The sequence below is a fragment of the Muntiacus reevesi genome, chromosome 9 (genome assembly GCF_963930625.1).
Source record: "Muntiacus reevesi chromosome 9, mMunRee1.1, whole genome shotgun sequence".
Lineage (NCBI taxonomy): Eukaryota > Metazoa > Chordata > Mammalia > Artiodactyla > Cervidae > Muntiacus > Muntiacus reevesi.
This window is the reverse complement of record NC_089257.1, coordinates 14,172,737-14,184,608: the sequence shown is the minus strand read 5'-3', so window position 1 is coordinate 14,184,608 and position 11,872 is coordinate 14,172,737. Positions and strand designations below refer to the sequence as shown.

General features: G+C 37.6%; 2 protein-coding genes across 2 annotated transcripts; both read left to right on the top strand.

Moving 5' to 3' along the window:
* Positions 1-419: 419 nt before the first annotated feature.
* LOC136175120 (olfactory receptor 4A47-like) lies at positions 420-1,349 on the top strand. Its single transcript, XM_065945429.1, has one exon. The coding sequence runs from the start codon at positions 420-422 to the stop codon at positions 1,347-1,349; it is 930 nt and encodes a 309-aa protein (XP_065801501.1).
* Positions 1,350-9,712: 8,363 nt separating this feature from the next.
* On the top strand, positions 9,713-10,639 carry LOC136175172 (olfactory receptor 4A47-like). The gene has a single exon (XM_065945492.1). The coding sequence runs from the start codon at positions 9,713-9,715 to the stop codon at positions 10,637-10,639; it is 927 nt and encodes a 308-aa protein (XP_065801564.1).
* The last annotated feature ends 1,233 nt before the right edge of the window (positions 10,640-11,872 follow it).

Sequence of the window (11,872 nt, the reverse complement as noted above, 5' to 3'; positions counted from 1 at the left end):
CAGGCAAGATAATGGAGTGAGTTGCCATTTCCTCCTCCAGTGAATGTTAACAATCCTGGAATCAAACCTAGGTCTCCTGCACTGCAGGCAGATTCTTCACCATCTGAGCACCAGGGAAACCAAATATTAATGGCATATATAACTTGGGTCTGGAATTGCCTGATCCCTTGTTATGTACCATATCACTGAGGGAAAGAAACTATGCCTTACTCAACTTGTAATCAAAATGTCCGTGACATATTAGACAAAAATAGACGTTCTACATACATTCTTCAAGTGAATGTGTAAACAAACAATTGTGCATTTAAGTGTTTTCCCCTTGAAGTGTTTTTTTTTTTTTTTTTCAATTTAAATGTTCTTCCCCTTGTCTTTTAGACTAACTGCTTCTAATACCTGAACTCAGCTTCTGTCCAGACTGGATGGAACCAAGGAACAATGTAACTTACTTTGTCTTCCTGGGCCTCACTCAGAATCCAAAGGAACAGAAAGTAATTTTTGTTATGTTCTTCTTCTTCTACATTTTGACCCTGATGGGTAACCTGGTCATTATTGCGACTATAACTGTCAGTAAGACCCTGAACTCACCAATGTACTTTTTTCTTGCTAGCTTATCATTTATGGATGTCACGTATTCTTCTTGTATTACACCTAGACTGATTTCAGACTTGTTCTTAGGGGAAAAAATCATATCATTTGAATTTTGCATGACTCAATTGTTTACAGAGCACTTTTTTGGTGGATCTGAGATCCTACTTCTGCTGGTGATGGCCTATGACCGCTACGTGGCTATCTGTAAGCCCTTGCATTATCTGGTGATCATGAGGCAGAGGGTGTGTGTTGTGTTGCTGGTGGTGTCCTGGGTTGGAGGTTTTCTGCACTCAATTATTCAACTTGGCACTGTTTACAGGCTCCCATTCTGTGGCCCCAATGTCATTGATCACTTTATGTGTGACATGTTCCCTTTACTGAAACTCGTCTGTACTGACACCTATGTCACTGGCATCTTAGTGCTAGCTAATGGAGGACTGATCTGCACTGCTGTGTTTCTGCTCTTACTCGTCTCCTACGGAGTCATCTTGCACTCTCTGAAGAACCTGAGTCAGGAAGGGAGGCGGAAAGCCCTCCAGACCTGTGGCTCCCACATCACCGTGGTTATTTGCTTCTTTGTTCCCTGCATTTTCATGTATGCGAGACCTGCTAAGACCTTCCCCATTGACAAATCTGTGAGTGTGTTTTATACAGTCATAAGCCCCATGCTGAACCCATTAATCTACAGCCTAAGAAACTCTGAGTTAACTAGTGCTATGAAGAAGGTCTGGAGAAGGAACATCATATCTCATTTTAAGTAAGTGCACTGATTACTATGAAAGGTGTCATTTGACATCAGGGGACATTTCCTTTGAATGCAGAAGCATTTGTGCTCAGTCACTCAGTCATGTCAGCTGCTTGCAACTGCATGGACTGTAGCCGGCCAGGCCCCTCTGTCCATGGGGATTCTCCAGACAAGGATACTGGAGTGAATTGCCACACTCTCCTCCATGTGATCTTCTCAACCCAGCGATCGAATCCAGGTCTCCCCCATTGCAGGAAGATTCTTTACAATATTAGCTACCAGGGAAGCCATTTTAAAATTTGATTCTGATTTCTTTTTCTTGAACAAATTTATGATAATTATCATTAAAGATTGCAATTATACACCTGTGCTATTAATAACAGTTTTTCTGCTTACTAGAATGTAAGGTCTATAATTACTTGTTTATAACTGTACCCAGAATGGCATAAAACCTATATAGCCAAAAAAAAAATGTATAATGAATTCATGAGAATATTATTGCACTGATTTTTAACTAAGTTATGTGTGCTCAGTCGCTTCAGTCTTGTCCGAGTCTATGTGACCCTAGGGACTGTAGCCCACCAGGCTTCTCTGTCCATGGGAGTCTCCAGGCAAGAATACTAGAGTGGGTTGCCATGCCCTCCTCCAGGGGATCTTCCTGACCCAGGGAATGAACTGGCATCTCTTATGTCTCCTGCATTGGCTGCTGAGTTCTTTACCACTAGAGCCACCTGGAAAGCCCAACCAATTTACGGATTCATATTTTTCACTCCGTTTCATGAAAAAAAAGAGCAAAAACGATATTGCAGTTCATGGAGAAGCACAGAGTTGGACTTAGAGGTTGAATAACAACAACTCTTTTTCAGGACAGGATGATTTTTATTTAGACTCATCATTTAAATGAACTTTTTTATTTATAAAATTTAAAATATTTATTTATATATATCTTCTTTTTTTATTATACTTCTGTGGCATTATGCACAAAATCTTTAACTTAATACTCTCCCATTTACAAGAAGATTTGAAGTAAAAGAGATATCAATAAACAGCGTAAATGTAAACCAAACCATATGGTATGCAGGATCACATGAATTTCCTATTTTTTTCTCAGCATTTTCCAGCCCTAGTTGTTGGCCCTAAATTTGTTTCTTTTCATCTGGTAATAATCTTTGCAAAAGCAAGTGTAATTAACATACATATATTTGCTTCTTTCTATATATGTAACACTTGCTTTTACTATGCAGCATCTTGAAGATGTTTCCATACAAGTCCATATATTTTGTACATACATGATCAGTTGCTTGTAGTTTCTGACTCTTTGAGATCCCATATATTATAGCCTGCCAGTCCCCTCTGTCCTAGGAATTTCCCAGGCAAGAATGCTGGAGTGGGTTGCCATTTCATACTCCAGGGGATCTTCCTGACCCAGGATCAAGCTCGTGTCTTCTGCGTCTCCTGCACTGGCAGCCAGATTCCCACTGTGCCACCTGGGAAGCCCAGTCAGAAGCCGAGTCATATATAATTTTTCTTATGGTGCACAGTTCTCCTTATAAATTTATAGTGAAATTAATGTGTACATTTCTATTAATGTGATTGCTAAACTTTTCATAAGGCAAATAATAGTCTGATTAATATATGTTTTATGTATAATAAATATAATTTTATAGGGATAGCATTGTTCCTATGATATTTGAATGAATGGTCAGATAATATATGCATTTAAATGTTGATATTGATAGTTATTGCCACATTACCACACTTGAGGTTAAGTAGTTATAGTCCTGTCCACTCTATGAGAATTCTTTTGTCCACAATTCAATCATCAGTACCTGATAAATATATATGACATCTGATTAAAGTTAGTCTTATTCTTTAACCACAACCCTTTTGATATAATTGATTTCCATAATCTTTCCACATGTTCAATTTGATTTGTATTTTCTGTGAGTTTATATGTATATAAAAATAAACAAATTTATATATATATATTCATTTAAATTTTACCTATTTAATGGTTAGTCTTTTCCATACTGATTTTTATGAGATGTTTATATAGTAAGAAACAATCACTTTCACCACTGCGTGAGTAGTTTATGCTTTCTGGTTGTGTGAAAGTATCTCAGCTGTGTCCTGCTTGTTGTGACCCCAAGGACTGGGACCTGCCAGGCTCTCTGTCCATGGCACTCTCCAGGCCAGAAGATTGAGGTGGGTAGCCATGCCCTTCTCCCGGGGATCTTCCCATCCCAGGGACTGAACCAAGGTCTCCTGCATTGCAGGTGGATTCTTTACCGTCTGAGCCACCAGCTGCTAAACAAATAGAATAAGAACACAGGACTGCGGTACCACTCACTGCAGTGAAAAGCAAAAACCTAAACAACCAAAAATATTTGACAAGTAAATGAATGCAATCTATTCATAAGATGGATTATCATGCAGCTATTAAAACTTGTGTTTTCAAAGAAAATTTGAAGACATGAGAAAAAGTGCATGATATAATATTAGTTCAAAAGGGATGATAAAAATGCACACACGATATGACATCAAATTAGATTTAAAAATTATATTTCTTGTTCTTTACTTGCTAAGTTGTGTCTGACTCTTTTTCTACCCTATGGACTGTAGCCCGCCAGGCTTCTCTGTCCATGGGATTTCCAGGCAAGATTACTGGAGTGGGTTGCCATTTTCTTCTCCATTTCCTGGTTACATGGTTTTAACCTTATAAACTATGTAAAATGATTTTTGCATGTAAATTTTTTATTTTTACATTTTATATTCAATTTTTTTCATTTGTGTATCTTGCTTAGAAAGATACATTTTCCCATTCCACTTGTGCGAAATAGCCTTCAATTCTTTTCCAGTGCTTTTTTTTACAAAGCATTTTTATATCTTATATTAAAACTTTTGATTAATCTTGAATTTATTTTGCTATAGGAGTTAAAGAGGGATTGAAATTTTAGTGGTTTCTCTATATTTTATGGTTTTTAAAAATAGTTGCATAGCTATCTTTTTGCCATTAACTTGAAATCCTGATTTTTGTTTCCTGAAATCCCGGTGTATTTGGATCCAATTCAAGACACTCTTCTGCTTCACTAATCTCTTTTTTCATGTGCAGGTTGACACATAATTGCCATTATATGTAACACATTTTGGTCTGTGAGGAGACTAGCAGTCTCTCCTTCTTATTGTTTCTCAGAAATACACCTAGGCTTGCGGGCTGCGATGCCCTCCTCCAGGGATCGTCTCAACCCAGTGATGGAACCCAGGTCTCTGGTGTCTTCCGCGTTACAGGTGGGTTCCTGACCAGTGACCCACCAGAGAAGCGCCCAGTACACACTGCTGCTGCTGCTGAGTCACTTCAGTCGTGTCCGACTCTGTGCGACCCCATAGACGGCCGCCCCCCAGGCTCCTCTGTCCCTGGGATTCTCCAGGCAAGAGCACTGGAGTGGACTGCCATTTCCTTCTCCACCGATATGCACTGCTATATTTAAAATAGATTATAGCAGGGCCTAGTGTCTAGCACAAGGGAACTCTGCTCCATATTTTGTAATAAACTAAATGGGAACAGAATTTGAAAAAGAGTAGATACATGTATATGTGTAAGTCAGTCACTTTGCTGTAGACATTTTTTAGCAATGTAGACAATTGCAGCAATGTAGACAGGCTAATCACTATACTCTAACATGGCTTTCCCGCTGGCTCTGTGGTAAAGAATCCACCTGCAAGGCAAGAGCTAGAGGAGATGTGGGCTGGATCCCTGGGTCAGGAGACCTCGTGGAGGCGGGCATGGCATCCCTCTCCAGTATTCTTGCAGGAAAATCCCATGGACAGAGGAGCCTAGCAGGCTGCTGTCCCTGGTACCGCAAGAGTTGGACTAAGGCACCACATGTTTAACATGGATTATAACAAGTCCTACTGTACAGCACAGGGAACTCTGCTCACACTTTGTAATAAACTAAGTGGGAAAAGAAATGGAGAAAAGGTAGATGCGTGTATTTGTATAACTCAGTCCTTTGCTGTAGATCTGAAACTGGCACGCTGTAAATCACTGCAGTCTACTGTGGGTTTCCCGGTGGCTCGGTGGTAATCCGCCTGTAACTCAGGGGCCACAGCAGATGCAGGCTTGGGCCGGGAAGACCCCATGGAGGGGGGCGAGGCGCTGCACTCCACTGCTCTTGTCAGGATCATCCCATGGACAGAGGAGTCTGCGGGCTGCAGTCCACACGTTTACAGAGTCAGACGCGACTGAAACCACAGCACACAGGCATACACGTTCCAAATTAAAATAAAAACTTAAAGATAGAGATTTTAATTTAGTAGTTTTGTCATTGGATAGACATATTTGCCTCTTAAATTCCCCAGATGTATCTGAAGCCGATGATATTTGCCTTTACTTTGGGCTACCAAGCTATACTCTATATTCATGTCATAAATCAATTAATGAGGTCACCTTAGATCTTATATTTACTTTTAAAATTATGGCCAAGTATACATGACAAAATTCATAACTTTAATCATCTTAAAGTGATATTAAGTTATGCAACTATGACCACTGTCTATATCCAGAACTTTCCCAACATCTCAAGCTGAAATTCTAAAACCGTTAAACAAAATTCCCCATTTTCCCTCACTGACCTGTGGGCAGCCACCATTCTACATTTTCTCCATAATTTGACTCTTTAAGTGTCTCAGTCAAGTGGAATCATACAGTATTTGTTTTTTGTGACTGTCTTTTTTCACTTAATTCCATATTATATCTTTTTTTTCCATAAAATGCTCTTGGCAGTCTTGTTGAAAATTATCTGGGACATACACAAAGGTTTATTTCTAGAGTCTGTTTACTCCATTATTCTGTTGTCCATCTTTATCTCAATACTAGTGCTGCGGTTACTGTAGCTTTGTAGTATGTTTTAGAGCAAGGAAGTGTGAGACCTCCAACTTTCCTCCTTTTCAAAACTGTTTTGGCAATTTTGAAGTCCTTAATAGTCCATACGAATTTTATCATGAATTTTTCTACTTCTGCAAAAAACATTTTTATAGTTTTGATAGGAAGTGAACAGAATCTTTAGATCACTTGAAGCGATAGTAACATCTAAATACTATTAAATATTCTAGTTCATAAATGTTTTCCCATATATCTATGTGTTCCATAATATCTCTGAATAAAGTTTTGTGATGTTCAGTTTAAAATGCTTTTGTCTCATTGATTAAGTTTTCTCTTAACTATTTTCTTCGTTTTGGTGCTCTTGTAAGTGGAATTATTTTCTTAATTTCTGCTTGGCTTGTTCATGACCACATAAAACTTCAACAACATTTCACAAAATACTCTCAGCAAGTTTGAAATAGAAGGAATGTGCCTGGACATAATAAAGTCCACATGTGACTGCTCCACCGCAAACATCACCCTCAGCACTAAAGCTTGAAACTTCCACGTTAAAATCTGAAAGAAGACAGTGGGCACACTTTCACAAGTCCTTAATAAAAAATTAATTTATTTTTTATTGAAAGATAATTGCTGTACAGAATGTTGTTGTGAACTGTCAAACCCCAACATGAATCAGCCATAAATATACACATATCCCCTCCCATCCCACTCCTCTAGGGTGATACAGAGCCCCTGTTTGAGTTTCCTGAATCACACAGCAAATTCCCATTGTCTATCTGTCTTACATATGGTAATGGAAGTTTCCATGTTACTCAGATTTTTTCTAAGTGTAGCGCCTATTCTCTGAAGTGAAATAATTTCATTTTTAAATTTTTACTTAGCTTTGCTTTCTGTAACAGTACCTCTATGGTAGTCACTTCCTATCTTTTTAATCTGAGTTTAAATATCACTTTTTAAGAAAGGCCTTCTCTGATTACATTATCCACAGTAGAACTTCCTCTTATTTTCTGTCACAGTAAACTATTTCTTATATTACAAGCCATTAATACAACTACAATTACTGAATGTCTCCTTCTTTATTGTCTGACTTTATTCTGAGAAAATAACACAGGAATGCAAGAAAAAAATTTTTACATGATTTAACCCTGGTTTTATTAATTGTTGTGTCCTTACTTATAGCACAGTTGCTGGCCTAACAGAGGCATCCTACTTTTTAAAAAGTTGCTAATTGTTTAAACTATTAGCTCTTATATCTACAATTTTGATATATTTAGTTGTGTCTTTTGATATAATTTTCATATTTCTAACCAAATTTTATGGTGATTAAGCTGAGTATGAAATAAAAGGAAAGAAAATCTTGCTATTTCAGGTGGGGAAATATATAACAAATAAGTTCACTGGAGCATAATGACTGGGTTGATATTTTATTCTTGATTGGCAGCAGTCTTATAGAGATTCTAAAGTACTATTTGTTCTGACATGAACTATGTGATTTGGCCTATTAATATCTTTACATACAGATGTTATTTAAAAAGTTTGTGGAAAATCCCACTGAATTAATTAAGCAAGAATCAGTCTTGGACACATTCCAACTCTAAGATTCAATAATAATTGCAACCAGAGGGGATGAAATACTCCATGATCTTCATTCTTAACAGGAAGAAAATGCTATCCACTTAGTAACTTGCACCAACTTTTCAGGAGGTCCTTTCTTAGACTTAAAAAATATCATAGAAATATATTTCAAAATTTCAGTTTGAACTAGTCTGGCCGTGTCAACGTGACAGAGTGAGATGGGCTAAACAATCAATGCTATTTTTCTTTTTAATGTTATTAGGGAAGAGGTTACTTATGAAAAAGTTCCCTGGAAAATGACTAGTTGCTATCTTCCTATGTTTATATAGAATTTGTTGGCCATTTTGATAAATTTCCTAATGTGATTAAGGTTTTTCTTTTCTGTGTACACCAAGGAATTCCTTTCAAATAATCCAGCACATAAAAATGACCCTCTGAATAATGAGAAGAATTCATTTAGAAACTGGATGGTCAAATGACTGTACAAATTTATATCCTCAGATAATAAGGCACCCTTTTGCTCTCTACTGTCATATTGGATGAAAGAATTCCAGGACTTACATTGTGTTAAAACTCATTCATCAATTTGTGAACAAGCCTCTGCAAGGTAAGACTAATGGAAAATACGGGGAAACAGGTTAACAATTGAGAGACCTTCTTTGTTATGAAAGAAATTAACTTACTTTTGAAATAAACCAAACTTAGATTCAATTCTAAGTATAGCACTCAAAAATGTGTGACTTTGGGAAAATGAAATAGATGTTCTGAGCCTTAGTATTTGTTAGTGATGAAACAGGGATTGTAGTATATGTTACTATAAATATTAAATGTGACACATTAAACTATGACTGCATGATTGGAATATACTGTAAGCCTTTCGAGCAGCAGAGTGGTGATATCATCAGAATAAGAATGAGAAGGACAATTTGAGCTGCTTCAGGAAAACCAGTTTTTGGAGGCCAGAATAAACACGGAGAGACTTGGGAGGAGGCTATCACAGTGGACTATGAAGAAACTTAAAAAAAAAAGTATAGCAGAAAAAAATAGATGAGAATATTCCAATTTGTGATATATTTTGGAAGTAGAGTCAATAGGATATATTTAATTTATATAAGAGTAAAAAATAAGTGAAGAGCACTGAAATTTTATGTCTGCACAAAAGCATGAAAAATTATATCATTTGGCAAGGTAAAAGGCAACACGTCAAATTTTGTATAGGAAGTGCTACATATTGTGGAAAATAAAAATGTTAGTTTTGTAAATACTAAATTGCCATTCAGTTGCTTGTCCACATTTAGAGATGCTGCATAGACATATTTTAAAATTAGGGGAAACACAGGGTTTGGAGGCACACAATTAGACTGTTGCATTGTTTACTGGTCAGGAAAAGGTAAATATCCACTTAAAGACCTAAGAAGTATCAGTGAGATCTGGGACAATTCAGGAGAGAAACCTTCTATTCATGCTTCCATCTACTCACGTTGATTATGTAAATTACCATGAACCTCATTTTTACAGTTTTGTGACTTCACTGAATTCCCTTCCAGTCCGTTCTTGTTTCACTTAAAAAAAAATTCAGCTAAAGCACTAATTCCTCTGGAAAATCTTCTCTGATTTAATTATTATTGATACATAACTGTACCATGATTCACCATGATTTGTGAATTTTCTTATAGCTTATTATACGGATCTGGAATTATCTTATCCCTATTCCTGTATTATATCATGAGGGCAAGTAACTCTACCTTATTCAACTTGGAGATGCACTATCAATGACACATTGGACATGAAAAGACTGTCCACATACATTCTTTTAATTGAATATATAACAGTAGATGGAAATTTAATTCATTTAAAAGTTTTCCCCTTGTTTTGTAGGTACACTGCTTCTAACAAGTGAGCATAGAATTTAGACTGACTAGATGGAAACAAGGAGCAATGTAACTTACTTCATCCTCTTGGGTCTCACACAGAATCCAAAGGAGCAGAAAGTCCTTTTTGTTACATTCTTACTCTTCTATATCTTGACTGTGGTGGGAAACCTGCTCATAGTTGTGACTATAACTGTCAGTAGGAACCTGAACTCACCGATGTACTTTTTTCTTGCTAGCTTATCATTTATGGATGTCACGTACTCTTCTTGTATTACACCTAGATTGATTTCAGACTTGTTCTTTGAGGAAAAAATCGTATCCTTTAAATCTTGCATGACCCAGCTATTTACAGAGCACTTTTTTGGTGGATCAGAGATCGTACTTTTGCTGGTGATGGCCTATGACCGCTATGTGGCCATCTGCAAGCCTTTGCATTATCTGGTGATCATGAGGCAGAGGGTGTGTGTTGTGTTGCTGGTGGTGTCCTGGGTTGGAGGTTTTCTGCACTCAGTGATTCAACTCAGCACTGTTTATGGGCTCCCATTCTGTGGCCCCAATGTCATCGATCACTATATGTGTGACATGTTCCCTCTACTGGAACTCGTCTGTACTGACACCTATATCATCGGCATCTTAGTGTTGGCCAATGGAGGACTGATCTGCACTGCTGTGTTTCTGCTCTTACTCGTCTCCTACGGAGTCATCCTGCGCTCTCTGAAGAACCTGAGTCAGGAAGGGAGGCGGAAAGCCCTCCAGACCTGTGGCTCCCACATCACTGTGGTTGTCTGCTTCTTTGTTCCCTGTATTTTCATAAATGCAAGACCGGCTAAGACTTTTCCCATTGACAAATCAGTGACTGTGTTTTATACTGTCATAAGCCCCATGCTGAACCCACTAATCTACAGTCTAAGAAATTCTGAGTTGACTAATGCTATGAAGAAGCTCTGGAGAAGAAACATTTTTATCTCATATTAAAGAAGTGCATCATTTACTATGAAGGGAGACATTTGACATTAGAGTTCATTTTCCTAGAATGCCGAAGTCATTTTAAAATTTGTTTCTAGATTCACTTTCTCCAATGAATATATATGAATTATTTTTAACTAATGTAATTATAGAACTGTGCTGTTATTAACAGTTTCCCTCCCTACTATAATGGAAGGTCTATAACTCCTTGTTTATCACTGTACTAGAAAGGCATAATGCCTATATAGTGAGAATTAATAATATATGGTGATGAAACTTATAGTGGGAAAATTATACACAAAATTTTTAATTTCATATGTTTTTGTTTGTAAGTAATGTTGAACTAAGATATTAATAATCAAGATTTTCCTGGTGATGCTTGTGGTAAAGAATCCATCTACCAATGGAGGAGACCAGGGTCAGGATGATCCCCTGGAGGAGTGCGTGGCTACCCACTCTTGAATCACCATTGTCAGAGGAGTTTTGTGGGCTACAGCTCGTGGGTTGCAAAGAGTCAGACATGACTGAAGTGACTTAGCATGCATTAGCAAGCAGAATGAATGAAACCAAACAATATGGGATAGAGTTTCAAATGAATTTCCTATTTCTCTCAGCATTTCCCAGCCCTCGTCCTCAGCTGCTGTTCGGTCACTAAGTCGTGTCCGACTCTGCGACCCCATGGACGGCAGCATGCCAGGCTCCCCCATCCGTCACTCTCTCCTGGAGTTTGCTCAGATTCATGCCCATTGAGTCAGTGATGCTAGAGGTTGGCCTTAAATTGGCTTGTTTTCATCTGGTAATAATCTTGGTACATGCAAGTGTATTTAACATATGGATATTTGTTTCTATATATATATTTAACACTCGCTTTTACTATGCAAAATCTTGAAAATGTTTTCATTCCAGTCCATATATTGTGTACATTTTACAGGCAAGATTACTGGAGTGGGCTGTCATTTCCTCCTCCAGGGGATTTTCCTGACCCAGGGACAAACACCCCTCTCTTGCATCTCCTGAATACGCAGGTAGATTCCTGACCACTCTGCTACCTAGGAAGCCCAGTCCTTATATATAACCTTAATTTTTCATATGGTCGGCAATACTCTTTATAAATTTTTACTAGAATTAATGTGTACATTCCTCTCCAGTTGATTGCTAAACCTTTCTATGACAAAGAGTTATTCAAAAATATATGGTCTTATAAATAGGTAAATATGAGTTCATTGGCATAGAATCATTGCT

What these genes read in the sequence shown, in the direction of transcription:
- LOC136175120 (XM_065945429.1), top strand. Translation starts at nt 420, where the DNA reads ATGGAACCAAGGAACAATGTAACTTACTTTGTCTTCCTGGGCCTCACT.
- LOC136175172 (XM_065945492.1), top strand. Translation starts at nt 9,713, where the DNA reads ATGGAAACAAGGAGCAATGTAACTTACTTCATCCTCTTGGGTCTCACA.